The sequence below is a fragment of the Colletotrichum aenigma genome (genome assembly GCF_013390185.1).
Source record: "Colletotrichum aenigma strain Cg56 chromosome Unknown KSG_Cg56_contig10, whole genome shotgun sequence".
In the NCBI taxonomy this organism is placed as follows: Eukaryota; Fungi; Ascomycota; class Sordariomycetes; order Glomerellales; family Glomerellaceae; genus Colletotrichum; species Colletotrichum aenigma.
The window spans coordinates 3,139,934-3,156,739 of NW_023500916.1; the positions used below are offsets into that span (position 1 = coordinate 3,139,934).

At 52.7% G+C, this 16,806-nt stretch overlaps 3 protein-coding genes across 3 annotated transcripts; 2 read left to right on the top strand and 1 right to left on the bottom strand.

Annotated features, from left to right (window-relative positions):
• Positions 1–7,533: 7,533 nt before the first annotated feature.
• On the top strand, positions 7,534–10,039 carry patH-0 (Cytochrome P450 monooxygenase patH; the record flags this gene model as incomplete). The annotated part of the gene is made up of 3 exons (XM_037329955.1): positions 7,534–7,585; positions 8,399–9,474; positions 9,527–10,039. The coding sequence occupies 3 exons, from the start codon at positions 7,534–7,536 to the stop codon at positions 10,037–10,039; spliced, it is 1,641 nt and encodes a 546-aa protein (XP_037172164.1).
• Positions 10,040–11,813: 1,774 nt separating this feature from the next.
• Positions 11,814–13,353, top strand: CGCA056_v014714 (uncharacterized protein; the record flags this gene model as incomplete). Its single annotated transcript, XM_037329956.1, has 4 exons — positions 11,814–11,887; positions 12,045–12,315; positions 12,411–12,519; positions 12,575–13,353. The coding sequence occupies 4 exons, from the start codon at positions 11,814–11,816 to the stop codon at positions 13,351–13,353; spliced, it is 1,233 nt and encodes a 410-aa protein (XP_037172161.1).
• Positions 13,354–14,791: 1,438 nt separating this feature from the next.
• Positions 14,792–15,771, bottom strand: CGCA056_v014715 (uncharacterized protein; the record flags this gene model as incomplete). The annotated part of the gene is made up of 3 exons (XM_037329957.1): positions 14,792–14,797; positions 15,044–15,485; positions 15,554–15,771. 3 exons carry the CDS (start codon positions 15,769–15,771, stop codon positions 14,792–14,794), a joined length of 666 nt encoding a protein of 221 aa, XP_037172162.1.
• Positions 15,772–16,806: the final 1,035 nt, after the last annotated feature.

The following is a 16,806-nucleotide window of genomic DNA, read 5'->3' on the forward strand; positions in this document are numbered from 1 at the left end:
ACAATGCAGTCATCTGGAAGACGTTATCCAAGGCAGGACCAGGGCCATGGCAGGGCTTCGCCGGCGAGCGATTTGTCTTTTCGGCGGTGGTCTAGGGTAGCGGCCCTCCGAGCAGTGCCTCTCTTTCGCCCCCGACCCCCGACCCGGCGACGTTTGCGAACGGAGCCTCCCGGTTTTTGGGGGTAGGCCGCGGTTCGCGGTCGTCGCCGGGGGCTTATTTCCTGTGCGGCTTGATGATTACGTGCTTTTTTGGGGTGCCAAAGCCAAACTTGCGTCTGCCGAACTACAAAACATTACGGGGCTGTATGCTTTCTTTTGCTGCATTTACTGCTTTCCCAATGATCTGGAACAGCCCCGCCGCTGCTGCACTTAGCCGAAGCTCCCATTTTTAGAGTCGATCCCTCAGGTTAGGCATAGGCAGAGACTCTTGCTGCATGGCGGCCTTCATCTGGGAAGGTTTCCAGGGAAGATGGAGGGGGCCCGGCGAAACGATCAAGCCACTGTGGAGATGAACGCCATCTTTGTCGAACGACTGCGGATAAGAAAACTCAAATCACGAGAGATTGATCGAGGGAGCGGGTTAGTGAGATATTGTGATACCAGCGGTTCCAGGCCTTTGTTCCTGGCGGTGTTTCGGGCTGAGGAAGTCTGCCGCCACGCAGCGTGGCGGCTGGGTCGGCGTGTGTTTTCTTGGCTTAGGGCCATTTTGAGAATTTCCTTTATAGAGATCGCGCGCGCGCGCTTATTCAGTGTTGAATAGGCTTTCATATGCTGCTATCTATGGCGGTTGATGGCGGCAGATAGATGAAGGCAAGGAAGACGTCATGACTCGAAATAGTTGTCGCGTGGCTGGAATCGCCATCTACGTGCGACTTTATGGACGTCACGACTCACTGTGGGCGACTGACTGACTTGCCATTGCCTCAGTGGACACAGGGAGGCGAAGTACGCGCTAAGAGGCATAATAGAAGTGTGATAGGTGACAGGCAGATAGCATCATGGCCTTGGCTGAATGACAAGACTCGGTCACTTTCGCATCCCATCTGACTCGATTGCTGTTTGGGGATGTCTGCGCACGGCCCCGGCGGTGATCAGGGACCGCCGTCGAGGTCTGGCCGGGAGGGTTGAGCTCCGGGTCTCAGAGTGTGTCGAGGGGACTCCATGCGGAGGAGGGGTGGAGGGTGGGTAGACGGCCACGGGTCCCGCATGGCCATGTGATGGTTATGAGGGCGATGAGCGGGAATTATTCAGATTTCCGTGGCTTCTGCATGCAAGCACTGTGGGAACATGCACCTTTGCCATGCGGGACGCTGCCGTATGGGCAGAGGTGGACGTGGTGGCATTCGATATCATGGCTGTGCTATTGAGACTCGGTCAGGGTCATGGACGATACTTTTGGAGCTGGCCCTACTGCCCTACCGGCGATACCGCCGGCAAGATAGAGTTAGAAAGTTAAAAGTACGTGATTCAGGTGCTTCACCTCGTATGCCTTGTCATCCAAGGCCCCTGGATTTCACATCTGGGCCCTTGAGTGATGGGTCACCGTCGTCACTAACAGACGAAATGTCCCCGACACGGCAGTTTACGGCGTTTGACTGGTTCTCAAGAGCGTGCTTCGTTCGCGATAAAGATATACCTTGGCAAACTCACGCGGCAATGACAGACACTCGCTGAATCCATGCTTCCGGTTCATCCGGCACATACAACTCTGTCGCAGTTTACCTCGCGAAATAGCACAAAAGAAGTTCGTCTGCCCTGCCAAGACCTCGTGATATCTGGTCCGTGGCCAACATCCTCTTGGCCATTTAGTCAGCCGGCGAGCCGGCGAGAGGGCCTAGACTCGAGTTACCATTCGGCGAATTTCATGTGGGGGTCCGTTGTTGACAGCGGGATGCCGGCATGGGATTCTTGTCCTTTAGTCCTGCGCCAGCGGCCGTCCCAGGGCCTCCAGGGGACCTGACCTTGGACGAAAGACACAGTGCCTCGGCGTACCGTCCTGGCAGACAGAGAGGGTCGGTTCCATTGGGGAGGATGGTGAAACTGGGCCACCGTAGTATTCTAACGTCTGAGTGATATTAAGCATGATAACGTTACGGGCGTCCGGATTGTTTTAGACGGTATATTTCATGACTACGACTTACCCCCCCACTGGGTTTGGACCCTGATGGGCGATGGTGTTGAGGAGAGATGATGCCTGTCCCATGCTTGACGTGATTACGTGCTTCAAGATGGACTCTTCTCCCGAACCGCGCCCGTTCATTCGGTGTCTGTTCCATGAAAGTATGGGCCCATCCTCTGAAATTCAATCCGGAGGGAGAGAAAGCAAATCCAGGAAACCGGGCTTTCGGTGGAGATGGGCGGAAGGGATTCGTAGTCAAAGAAGGCTTGGATTTGCATCCCCACACGCAACTCGTCATCGAGACTTTGCTGGGGGAATGTGGGAAGACGACTATCGGGTCGCAGGGAATGGAGGACCGGAAAGGACGCTGGGGAATCGGCACGGTGTTGAGGGAGGCTCTTGCGTCCGGAGCTGCATACGTGTATTGTGGAATCCGTAAGTGGAGAGGAGGGCATTTGCAACTATCGAGGTGCCAGTCTGCTGGGAACTGGCCTTTTGGGACCTTCCAGGATGCGCCCTTGTGAGAGTCATGAAAAGGATATCTTGCCAAGACAGCTTGGGAGCGATCAAAGCTCCCTCCCACGATCCGAGGCACGGAAACTTGCGATAAAGAGGATGATCCCATCTGTAACACCACGTTTTTCTTCTTATTGCCCTTGGGTGCGTGGCCCTCCAGGACGTCGTTCATGCGATCGAAATCAGGGAAATTCGCAATAGCTTGATGTTTCTAATGTTTGGATTCTTCCTCGCAACCAGAGACAAACGCAGCTGTGGAGGTTCACAGGCCGGAACAGGCCGTGAGAAGGACGGTTCTTCGGATAGGCGCTTGTGTCTTGGGTTCCGTCGTCAGGTTGTATCAACGGTGCAGACTGTCTCGCGAGCGTCGAGAAAACGTGGAACTGCAACGGAAGATGATGGGATGGATTAAGACACACTTTTCCCTTCGCTATTGGTCGCGTCGGATTGGAGCCCGGCCAATGCTGTGTGCGTCTGAACTCTCAGGTGTTTGACCAAAGAGAAAGGGGGAAAGGTGAGCAGGAAAAGTTGAGTTGACTTTTCCTTCCCCTTTTCGAGAACATTTCTCTTCCGGGCAATGTCGTACTCGCACGGGATGTGAACGGAGTCGCTGGAAACCAGTGGCCCAATGATGTTGGTGATGGCTGCACACGGAGTCGGCGCCGGGACGGTACGGCGTGGCGCTCGCTTCTCCTCCGTGAAAGTCGCCGCTTCGCCGTCCGATTTCCCGAGCCAAGGGAGTAAGTAACCCAGTCAATAGTATTGTGCTCATCAACAAGCAAACAACCGAGCGCATGACAAGTGGCGGTCATTTCATCATCTAGATTGAACGTCATTTCTTTTCCCTCTCTCTGAGATGACTGAGTTCCCCTCTCTTCCTCTCTCCATGTCCTGCACGCCCGGGCCCCCAGTGTCCACCACAACGTCTGATATCACACTCATCCCACGAGAAGCGTTTCACGGACCACGCCAGGCCCTGTGGGATTTTCCGCGAGGGCTTCGCTGTCCCCTCCCTCGCTTGTCTCGTTCCGCGTCCGTGCGTGCCAGGATCATAGGATTTACCCAACTGACAGTCCCGCCGAGAACGACATGCGGGACATCCTCGGCCTGTGGCTGTCTTCCCCTCTCTGACGGCTCTTTGGGAACATCGTTCCGGTGTCATTCATCACATCATCACAGCTACGTGCCGCCATCAGGCATGCCATCCGCGGGCGAACAGACTCGCCCTTTAGTGATATTCGGCAGTCTCAAGTCGATGCTATTGACCAGGTGTCGTACTTGCGCGCGAGTTAGAAGGGAACCTCTCTACCGCCTCGGTAAACGGCCCTGCATGCCTCCCTTGCATCGCTTGACAGACTGCGGGGCCCCCAAGAAGCAAGCCAGGCCACCGACAGGCCTTTAGACAGCTGAATGTGGACGCGCGGGGGTTAGGCACTAGGTATTTCGCACATTGGCCACCCAAGCTCCAGCTGTCAATGCGGGCAGAAAGCGCGGTTTCGCAGCCCATGTTGCGCAGTGAACAGCAACGCTGCGGTGGCTGTCTTTTCTTTCCTTCTTCTTCCCGCACTGACCCTCCACCCTCCAGAATAGGCCAATACAACCCTCCCTCTCCCTGGTTCCCTGGAGGGCCTGGTCTGGTCCTTGTCGATATCCCTTTTCGTGTTAATAACTGGCATCGTGGCCTTCAGGGTTCTGAAGCTGTCTGGGCTGAGAAGAGAGGGGTGGGCGTGGTCATAGAATCAACACCACCAGGTGATGGGGAGAGACCACCTGCAGGTCGAGACAAGCAAAAAAGATTCAATTAAAAGAAGGTGAGCAACGTGCTTCGTGCCATTGACGGGGGTTCGATTGACGCTGGTAAAAGAGTCCTAGGACCTGCAGGGCAATGACACGACACCCCACTGTGATGTCCACCGTTTGACATTGAGATCGGCCCTGCACATTCCCTCCAACGGTGCGAACGCATGGGGGACTCTGCCTGTGGCATGCTTAAGGCGGCATATCAGCTAGGCATGGTGGCATGCTATCACAGTGAGCAACTTCATATGTGTAATATGCCGCGATAAGACGAAATGGCACGTTTTATCATCTTCAAGCAGTGTGTGTTTGCCGAAGCATATCGCGGCGTATCGATCTAATCTTGCAGCTATTGCTGCAGAAGATGCGGTGCATGCTGCGCCTTTCGGCGAGAGATCGGGACGTGTGTAGGTGTTCCCAGTCGCTGCGCAGCGGCTCGCAAGTATTCTTCTAAAAGAGCTTCACCGGTAAGTTCATCATGTGATACTCTCCGTCCGTATCCATCCCGCTCCAAGGGCCAAGCTGGCCTGGAAACCTAAATGCAAAAGGCTTCGCCGCTTGCCGAACATCAGACGGAGACCAAGAGCCAGACCAGGCCCCAAAAAAGTGCGCCCGCCTCTTCGCTTGCCTGCCGATGACACAACTCGGTAGGGATGACCACATGGAAAACTCATCAGCCGAAAGAGAAGGACTTCGGGGCTGAGGGGGAAGAAGAGAACTCCATAGATCGCAGATGGCCATGGGAAGGAACATCAGGCTCACGTTTCACGTCTAGCCGGTAACAGCAGGGCCCCGCGTCGACGTGCTTTTGGGGAAATTTGATCATTATGCACTTAGGCGCAACGGAGGGTTTTGCCTATTGACCGCTGGCGTGAAACGGCAATTGAAGATGACGATTTGCCTTTGTGGCCATGTGGTTTTGGTGGGCGTTTCGACTCGTTCACTTGATGGACGTTTTGGAACGGTTGTGATTTCAGGGCCCGCGGCGTTTTGGAGGGTATAGCGGCTGTCAGTAAAGAGTGTTTAACGTATGATGTCGGGCTGGAAATAGTATGGCGTCTTTCAATGTGCATGATATAGTGACGTGTTTATTGCCTTACCATATTGATAACGAGCTATAGAGTTTCGGGAGTTGGGGTATTTTCGTTCTGAGGGCGGATAGTTTCGGGGGGTATTGACAACTCGTTCTAAGGGCTGAGATCCATAATAGCATAGTTTTGTCTAATGGCTGACGTGAAGGCCGGCTAAGAGAGATAGGCATAGTGACAGCTTTTAATGGCCGAGGCCGCATATGCTTTCATTTGCGACTTGGCCAATCGCGGTTGTGGGATGTCTGTCGTTGATATCGTGATGCTTTTGTCATCCTCTAACCTCGAGGCGGGAAGCTCCGCAATTAGGCAGTTGCCGCGGGTTTCAGTTCTCCTGACCATTCCCCAAGAGGCTAACATCCGTTCTGTAAAAGAATACTGCATACGATAGTTTGAAAAGTGACAGAAACAGAAACGGCAGGGAGGCCTTAGAACAAAAGGGCTTACCATAATCATCACAAAGCTTATGACGACGATCATATTGACAGGTGTACGCGGACCTTAGCATGAACACAAGCGCCATAGTATCAGTCTTCTAGAAGATAGGTTTCACATGACGATCATGTTTCGTGAGTCAAATTCCATGTTGGATTCATCAACATCTGGGAAATGGATGGAAAGGTGTGGCTCTTTCTTTGAGTTTCCAACTTCGAGATGCAAGGCCACCACAACGACGCTATATCCAAAACGAAACGCAAGACTATTAATAGGAATCTACAATAGTAATGTCCCGCCTGTGTATGGATTCACTTAGAGATGTTGGCTTTGATACGTGCGCATAGCTTGAACATGATGAAGATTTTAATCGCATACACGCATCTGATGATGGCCTCAAATCATGGGGCATTATACAGCAAAGCCCTTGAGTGAGTCATCTTGGTTGATCAGGCTGGGAGGTCGAACGACGCCAAATCAGTGCAGCCTTTCCTCGGCTGATACCTATTTTCGTTCCGATTCGAGCTGGTCCGTTGTGTGCCATGTCTGTCTTTGATAGTTGGAGCTACCCGAGGTTAGGAACTAAATTGTGAGACTGTTTTCATTGCTGAAAAAAAGTGAGGGAACCGTTGTGTGTACAGTAGGACAGTCGAAGTTGCCTTCATTTGACTCTGCGTATGCGCATCGGTTGAGCACGCATTGACTGCGTTGAAGTTGTAGCATCAATAGTTAGTTCTCAACGTCCTGCTCATCACCATCATCGTTCTCGTCGTTATTAACACTGTTGTTATTATCATGCCAACGACTTCATTACTCAATAAGCGTCAAAAGGATCCTATGGACTTTAGTTTGAGGTTGAATAAATAGCATGAACGCGAATAAGCAAAATGACGACTGGTATAAATATTCCTTCAACGTAGCTGTTTGAACCGTTCGCAACCGCCTAAGTTGCCTACGTATATTGCCAGCGCCCTTCCGCCTTCGAAGACACAAGTAGACACTTAAACTTGAACTTGAACGTGAACATTCTTAACGTGATGAAGTTTTAACGGCAACACAATGAAATTTGCTTTGATGACAATATGAATCTATCCGAGGAAAAACCACTTCAACTTACATTCCTTCAGGTGGGTACACTAATCCTGACCAACCCTTCTCACATCCATTCTTGGGTCAAACGAGCCGCCGCAGCCCAACTTAGAAATACATTGAACAAGCTCAGGACCAGAACAGCATACAACAAGCAAAGAAAAACGGTTTGCGCGAGTCTCTGTAGTGACGATGGGAGACAAGATGCAGGGCGCCGACCCAAGTTTCTACCACACGAAGCTCCGCCCGCCACACCTAAGGCTCCGCAACCTCGCAGGTCTTCATCAACCAATCCGATATGGTGTAGTGGCCAACATGATGCCCTCTCATCTTCGAGAGGCAGGCATAGCCCCGAGTTCGATTCTCGGTTTCGGAAGTCATCCGCAACGCATGTTAAGATATATCTTTTTGCTCCCATCCACGATATCCTTGCACCAACGCCTCTTTTGATTCATCATCCGCGACTACTAACTCCTGCTTGAACATGACATGACTTTTCTGGACGGAGACCTTGAGATCGAGTGGGCAATTGAGAACGATGGTATGTCACTCAACTTCTTGATGAGGAAAATCGCTGTATTCGCCTCAGACCTAACTAACACACTGCATGGCGTGTAATGCATGTAACCTCGAGTCCGAAATTACGCGCCCAGCTTTTTGCCCCACGTTCCAACTCGCATCAAAACATGCCCAGGACAAGAAGATTGAAGAGCAAGTTACTAAACGTCAACGGCTCATTGGCCCGAAATGCACACTCGTTGGTCTTGCAGGACAGCGTCGTGCGATGTTACTCGCTGCTGACGGCAGATCCCGCCTAGATCCGGATCCCGAGGCCAACCCGCATATGGAATGCTTTCCCATGCATTGGTGCTGACGGCCCGCATATCTTTGATCTGATATTTGCAGCTCTCTTGTCTGATCTCTTTGGCTCGTCGGTGCTGTGGGCTCCACGGCAGCCTGCACGGCAGTCGCAATCGCAACTCTCAGCCTGCTTTAGGTTACAGTGCCGGGCAACTCGTGTGGAGGGCAAGTGCGATGTGGGCCACTGAAAGGAGCCAGTTGATCGCACTGCGCGACGTATGTAATTTGTGTAAAACTGCCTAGATCGGTAGGATGTTAGGCTACACGACGTTGGTTGTTGTTACAGTTGTTGACGCCAAGTGATATCAATGATGGCAGCCCAGAGGCTAGATCTTCATCGGTGAGGAGGAGACTCAAACATAAGAAGGCACTGGAGGAGTTGGTTTGTGGACCTTCCCCCAGCTCTCAAGTCGCTTCCGTGCCTCCTCTCTGCATTTCTCCAAGTGAACCATAGCACCCAACCAAACCGACATCATGAGCTTATTTTCATCAGTGTTCCACCCAGCCGCTTTGGCATTCATCCTCCTCCCATTCGTCTACCTCATTGGAAGTTGGGCCCTCGCAGCCAGGCGTCCCAAAAACTATCCCCCGGGTCCTCCTGCAATCCTGGGTCTGGGCAACATCCTCCAGGTCCCACCCGAGAAATCCTTCCTCAAGTTCACAGAATGGAAGCAAATCTACGGCGACATGGTCGGCCTCAAGATGGGCGGCCAGAACCTAGTCGTCCTCCAGACCGCCGAGCTCGTCCGCGAGCTCATCGAGAAGCGCGGCGCAATCTACTCGGACCGGGCCACGCCCTACATCCCCTCGCAGATCATCAACCCGGGCACCGTAATCTTCCAGCCCAACGACCACACGATCAAAAAGACGCGCACGGCGATGCAGTACATGTTCCGCCCCGCGGAGCTGAAGCGCGTGTTCGCGGTGCAGACGGCGCAGTCCGCGATCCTGATGCGCAAGATCCTGGACGACCCGGCGGAGTTCCGGACGCACATGAAGTACTGGGCGCTCGCGACGCCGCTGTCGATCCTGTGCGGGAGAAAGATCCAGGAGGAGGGCCCGAGTTCGACGGAGGAGTATTTTGCCACGCAGGCGAGGTGGCTGCGGTTTCTGAAGCCCGCGCAGGCACCGCCGGTTGATTTGTTTCCGTTTATGAAGCACTTGCCTGACTTTCTTGCGAAGTGGCGGAAGGAGGCGCTGGTGTTGAGGAAAGATATGTGGAAGATGATTTACTACATGCTCGACGGCGCGAAGCTTCAACATGGTACTATTGCCAAGGGGCTGCGGAGTCATGATAATGAGTCTGTCATGTCGAGGATCATCATGGAGGCTGAGACGAATGAGGATATGCGGATGGGTGACCATGAGCTTGCGGTGTTTGGAGGCGGTACCTTGGATGCGGCGGTCGACACCGTCATTGCTACGACGTCCAGTGTCGTTATGGCCTTTGCCGCATTCCTGGAGGTTCAAAAGCGGGTTCAGGCCGAGGTTGACTCGATCTGGGGAGACGCTCCGCCCACGGAAGAGAGGCTTCCAGAGGCCAAGTTCTTGAGAGCAGTCATGATGGAGGTAAGCTGCACGTCCACCCAGACTATGGTGAGAGAAGCTGACCTTAATGCAGGCCATGCGCTGGCGCGGTGCTGCGCCTCAAGCTGTCCCACGAGTATTGGCTCGTGATGACACCTACCGCGGGTACAAGTTCACCAAGGGCACCGTCTTCATCATGAACGTCTGGGCCATCCACCGGGATGAGAAATGGTACGAGAACCCCGAGGAGTTCAACCCGGACCGGTACATGGACAACCAGTGGGGAGTCAGACCCGAGATGAAGACCGCAGCTGAGAAGGAGAACCGTCGGCCCACGTACAACTTTGGAGCGGGCCGCCGGATGTGTCCGGGCCTTGACTACGCCGAGAACCAGGTGTTGATCGTCTTGGCCAAGCTGGCCTGGGACTTCAATGTCGTCGCGAAGAAGCCGCTGGATCTTGACATCAACACTGGCTTCCACTCTAATCTGGTTCTGGAGCCTAACTCGTTTGATGTGGACTTTATTGCCAGGGGGGACTTCAAGAAGAGCAAGATTGTGGAGGATGGAGAGAGAGCGAAGGAGGTTGTGTCTGCTTGGGTGGAATGATGACGCTTGAAAGATGTATATGTCCCCGCCCTAACCTCCTGGAAAAGGGCTTACTTGAGTTTCGAGACAGCAGCAACGTCTATAGATTCGTGTAGGCTTGCATGAGTCTGACTGAGATGGAAACCAAATTGCGACACGATAGCATAATTAAGAGCAGAAAACACGAACTGACCACACGTACATACGATAATCGCTCTCGATTCGTGAAAGACCAACTTAGTGATTACGTTACCATTGGAATTTCTTTTGTTCGGGCAAATAGTGATAATAGGACACCAGAAGTAATAAATATAAAGACGCTGAAGGTAACGACAACGATCACAATAATGACGACGACAATGATAAGGGCAACGTCGATAACGACGGCGAAGACAACAACAAAACATGACTGGTCGCCCGCCAAGTTACCTAGAAATGTGAACCCGGATAGCAACACTCAACCAGGAATTCAGTCTTGCTCCAAACTTTACCTAGTCTTCAAGGTCGGAGAGGCAATTCAGCGACAGTGACTACAAACCGGACCACGTGAAGGTTTGCTTCAATGCTTGGTGAAGAGGTTCCAGCTTGAACTGCCCAAGACGGAATGAGCCCCCTGAGTTCTCATGATATGCCTCTTGTGATAGCCCACCTAACTCAGCCGTTGAGTTTACCCAGTTGGCTCGTTGCTAAGCTAGGCGTTGAGGTTAATCGAGTCATCCAAATAAGCTTTTGCTCCGCCCGTCAGAAGCAAGTTCGCCCCAACCGAGGAAGCGAAGAGTTTAGACGATCTAGATCGCCCTCGGAAAACGCTATCAGAGTTCATTGTCCGAACTTTTTGCATTGAATTTGAGCCCTCTCAACATGCGCCATGCATCGATTTTGCAAGTGGCTCAACATATTCAATGCCCCATAGCACAGTGTGACGGATACCTCGGCGACACGCAACGTACAATACTTGGCTGATGTAACCACCTGCAGGTTCTCCTCATCCCAGAAATATGCATCTTGACGCAGAAGAAAGGAGGTGAGAGAAACTTGTTCTTTGTCCCAGAGAGAAAGATTGGCTGCAAGACTGTTCCTGAACACCGTCTCAAAGTCAACTGAAGGAGCAAATGCAAGTGTACGGCGTGGAGCCAACCGCCAAGCATGACTCGAGGTGTATGCGTTGGTGCTGCAAGTGATTGACTGACAGTCCCAATAAATGACGAATCACCTGCTGCGCATCACAGCACGATCGGTGAACAGCAGCGCAAAGACCACTGCCCATTGCGAAAGCGATTCCGTGCGACGGGGAGAAGAAACAAATAAGAAGACAAATGCCGTTCCACAGCCCATCGATCGCAACCCGGAGAAGCCGCCTTCCGCCCTCCTTTCCGATTCGGTAGCGTCTCCCGGGTCGTCGGCAGGCTCGAGATCGCACTTCATTGGCTGAATCGGTCGTTCCGTCCCTTGTTTTTAATTACCCATCAATGCGGCGGTGCGCGCCTGCGCCTCACGTGGTCCAGCTCAAAGCAAGGCGCCAGCGCATCCAGCACCAGCAAGCAATAAGGTATTTTGTGTTGCCGCCCTGCGTTTGCGACAGCCACACCAAAAAACGCGTAAGACGGCGCCAGCAGCCGCTCGCTCCATTTTTTCCTCTTCTTTCCCTTCCAAACATTTCATTTCTAGAGTGCCTTGCCACAGTTGTCGTTCCAAAAGAGTTGAGGCCCGTACCGGCGTGCTCCGTCCGCTCTCCATTCCTTCTAAACACCCCTCCTCCTCCGAGATTTGCGTGAGCCGCCGCCCTTGAATCGCCATGTCGACGACCGTGTCAACGACCGGCTCCGACGAGGAAGCGAAGAGGAAGCGGGATAAAGTGGGAGAGTTCCTGTAGGCGCGACCTTTTTCCCTTGCCGTCCCCTGCCAATACTGGGCCTGCCGCACACCGCTTTTGCGCACCCTGGCAGCCCATTCACTACGTCATCGCGATCCATTCGCGATGGTGAAGGAGGCCGTTTGAGATCGCTCTCACTGACACGGCGAACAGGCAGAAGAATCTCACAAAGGGTGAGCTCGCTCTTAAACACGCCATCGGCCTCGGCCACAAGCCAAATGTCGTCCCCGTCACGCAGCCCATCCTCAACGGCCCGCCCCGGCCGGTCGAGGTCGGATGGCACCCTGTCGGCGGCCTCGCCGGAAAGTGGTTCGCGGAGGACACCGGCCTGGGGAAGATGATCACGGAGAGGATCAGGTACTACCCGGACCCGACGCAGCATTGGGCCGTACTCGTTGGAGAGTATGCGCACCAGCTCTGGATGGTGAGTTTTTCCCACGTCGTTCGGGATCGTCGGAATGAGTTCAATGTGCATCCCGCGCATGGATGATGGACGCTGACTGAGAGGTCGTTGCGCAGGACGAGCAGTTCCATGTCATCTACACCAACGAGAAGGTCAAGCGCGAAGAGTGGCGCACCTTCCCGGTGGGTGAGACGCGCTTCAATGATGACGCGCTGCGGCGAGCTGGTGAGTTAATGCTTTCGACTTCACTCCTGAGATTTGATTGGCTTACTTTGCGCAGGTGAATCTGTGATTCAAAGCATTAGAGAAAGGCAACCTACCTACAATCTCATCACGAACAACTGCCAGACATACGCTTTGGAGCTACTCGATGCCATTAAAGTTGACGGCCACAAGGACTTCGGCACTACTCTCGCCGTCTACGAGAGACTCACTGGCCACGGCAAGGTCATGGACCTCTTCGCTACTCCAGAGCAACAGCAACAGCAGCAACTCGCCGCGATCCAAGGCCCGCCATCACAACTTGCGCTCCCCGCGCCACCAAGTCAACCGACGACACCGCAATATGGCACGCCGCCACCACTCTCCCCTCCATATGGAACACCACCCCCAGGCGCAATGTACCCACCTCCGGGACCTCCGCCTCCTGGACATCCTCATGGACCTCCTCCCGGACCGCCGCCTCCCGGACCCTACCCCTATGGTTACGCCTCACCACCCCCGGGTCACTCTCCGTATGGCACGCCGACTCACTCCTGGGGACCAGGAACCCCGCCTCCAGGTCCACCGCCCGGCATGCACAACCACCCAGCATACGGCCCAATCACACCACCTCCGGGCTCTCATCCTTACATCCCTGGCTCGCCGCCACCAAGCATCTCATACACGCCTGGTGCTACAAACGCAGGCACCGTCTCGTATGCCCAGCAGCTTATGCATGACAACACGACGCAGCTCAATACGGAGGAGCAAGCGAAGAAGCACGATGGTGAGAGGGGTATGAAGGGAGATAAGAAGAGGAAGAGTTTCTTCTCACTTTCACGGTTCACAAAAAGTTGAGTGCCTAATGTTCAACCGGTGAATTTTCGGCCGAGCATGCTGTCGTGCGCATGCCCTCCTGCATCGCGTCGGGTGCAGGGTCTTGACCATGTGGTTCTGGCACCCCTTCTTACGGCCTAAACGTTGCATTTCCCGACTTCGCTCCACATGATATCCATAGAAGAGAGCATGAATGCACCCTGGTGACTGGCTTATGCTAGACCGAGTGGTGATTCTGTCGCAGATAATGAGTTAATGAGCATTTTCTATCCCAAGACCGTTTGACTTTCTCCTTAGCATGCCGAGAGTTTTCATTGACGTTGAAGAGATGCGGTGCGAAATACCCGGCAGCCCAAATAGCTGAAGCCGCTGTTTGTGTCCGGGGGCTCCATCCATGACTTCACCTCACCAGGATTGCAAAATCGCCTACATTGGTGGTCGAATTTTGCGATATTCCGACCAGATCAAAGGAGGCAACTCCTCGTTTTCCCATTCGCGGAGTCTTTCTCGCTCCACGGTCCTAGGATCTTTGGGTTCTTCCACCCAGCTGCCTGGAATATTTAAGTCAGGGTCCTCTGTGCTTGACTGCTCCACCATGCTCCAGAAGTCTCCTGCATAGTCTTCATATTCAAAAGCCCACCAAAGCCTCCAATGTTCTGGGCGGGAACCATAAGTTTTGCCGATGAGAGTATATCTGGCAGCTTCTTTCCAGCACCACAGGTCATTGCATCCTCGCCTGTCATATGTGACGGCTTGTCGTTGGTAATTTGCTTGTTCGTATCGACCATAGGCGAGGAGTTGAATGCCGCACGTTAATAACGCGGTAATCCACAGCTGAAGAGGCTCTTGGATACGTGCGTGGGCACTTTTATATCCAAGCGTGTCCCTGCTTGAATTGACAATCAGCGAGAGGGGCGACTGTCCTCCGCTGTAGCTAGCGCCAGCAGAACACTTTGTCCAGTCCTCAACATGAACAATACCCTCAGGATCTGAAGCAATATATTTGCACAAGGGTTGGAACCAAGGATGATTGTCGATTGACATATGCCGATTGTGTTGAACACTGTCGTCAAAAAATGGCAAATGGTTGACCATGGTGTGAATGAGAGAGAACATCCCTGGCCCCCGGGAGGTTTGAAGCAGGTTACAAGGATCTTGCCTGGGTTCAGGGAGCCAAGACAAGAATGGTTCGAAATCGACGACGAACTCCGCGTGTCCTGCGTCCGCAAGTCTTTGTCTGACCGGGATGCGATGGTACTCATCCTCCATCAAGTTACTCAGTACGTTTGGCGGCAACATGGTACCATACATGAAGTCCCCCCCCCCCGGATTGTGAAAAGCATCCTCGTCCACGTCATGGCGTCTCAGGAGCTGAAGCATTTTTTGGGCGGGAAAGGGGGAATGCCAGTTCAAGCTTGCGTATGCCATGAACCCCCCTTCAAGCAAATACCATAACCACCTAGACCTTCATCCAATCAGCTAGGCAACACGTCCCAAATGTTCAACACCTACCCATCAAGCGCACTATATTTTGTGTCTTTTTCTGAGATAGAGAGCTTTATGCCCCTTTTGAGCAGTAGATCCATGAAATTGATGGATGAATATTCACACGCTAGCTTTTGAAGTTTTGTATCAATGAAGCTTGTAACATGGAAGATGCGTGTATCTGGCAACTTAAATGAAGCAAGCCTCGACCATCCATGTCACGCACATAAGGAGTCATACTGTTCTTCTCAAGAAATTTGAAAATAGCCAGAGCGTCGTCGCGTATGAAATGATCAATCAGACTAGTGGTCCGGAAAGGTGGAACAACTTCGTAAGCTCTGAGATGGAGGTCCCACCCTCTGATGCTTTTGGAAGCCGCCACGAAGTACACAGATGAAGAAAGCCAGTCTGGTGTTCTTAAGGAAAACTGGAATCCACTAGGAGAGCCGAGTGTGCAATGAGCTTTGCCAAGCACCGTTCGGCTGGCCGAAACTGAAAAGTTGACATGGGGCTCGCTGGTGATATAGGTGACTTTGTCGTCAGCACTCTCGTCCCCGGAATCTGAGTGGGCTGTCGGAGAGTCCGAGGTGATCTGATTCTTGTCAGACTCATGTGAATGCGATGATTGGTGCTCGATTGCCAGGATAGGATTGTACATCAGCGTCGCCCTGTTTCCAAGTTCAAGTGATCAGTTACAGGTTGCACGGACAGTTGCGGAGAAGAACACTCAACATACATTGTGTACAGCGACTGTGCCATCTGAAACTGAGTCAGGGCCTCATCTAACTTCTCATCTAGAGCTTTGACTTCGCTCTTTCGAAGAACGACCTTGGTCGATCCTATCTTGCATCTGTATCTTCGCCCGATGGTAGATTGTTCAAGGAATCCGTCGATCATCACTTGGAGCTCGGCTAGGATAGAGCGGGCTTTTGTTGCAGATTTCTGAAGCAACATTTTGTGTGTAGCAAGTTGAAGTTCAGCCTGTTCAAACAACTCATCCCATCCTTGGACGAGCTCCGCCTTCTCGAGAAGCACGGAGGGCACTTCGTTGACTTCATCCAAGAGTCTCTTGAGCTTGACACTGGCCCCCCCCCAACCTTCGTGGCCATGTCAACGACGGCGATGACACCCGAAGCTAGACCCAATGCTTCGGCTATCATGGGCGATCAAGCTCACGGCCTGATGTTTTGTTTTTCAAGTTCGATTGGGCAGGATCGCGCCGTGATAGAAACGCCGATGTGTGAATTCAAAATGAATGAGAACAAAAACGATGAAACACCGCATAGAGAATTTCCATACCGCGAAAGAGGATGGCTTGTGAGGGTTTGTAGACGGGAAAGATGAGGTTCCTGAACGCTTTTCCTACCGCAGGCTGAGGCTGTGCCGCGTCGTCACGGGACCGTAGGCTACCTTCGCAGATTAGCATGTATGTCTCATGCATCTTTGCATGTCAGATTGCGATTGGCCAAACACAGCCAATAAACAGTCGAGTTTGCACGCAGTATCCTGCACCAGTAGAATGCCAGATATCTGTGCCCGCTCCCAGCTCGGGGCGTGATAAGCATTAAAGACCAACCAGTCGTCACACCATATTTTCGATTGAGAGCCTGCGAAACCCGAGCAAGGCGTTCTAACAATGATGACTAACTGTAAGATACAGAAAAAGGCGAATTCGAACGCTTGTGTTTCGAAAAGTAAACACCAAACGAATCATCTTCATACCGTATTCCACATAAGGTCGTATGATGAGCAAGGAAGGGCGAGATGACGCCTCGTATTTGGAGTCTAATTTGGCATGCAGCATGCTCATCGCAACGACCAAAGATGGGTCATTTTGCTTCCTACTTTAATTCCTCATTGGAATCGTGAACTGCCGTCACAGCAAACGGGTTGGCTGTGAAGGTTCCGTTGGGGTCTGCCTTCGCTCTCGCTCTACCAAGCCTCTGATACTTCTCCTCATTCTCATAGTAACACCTCCAAACCTTCTCA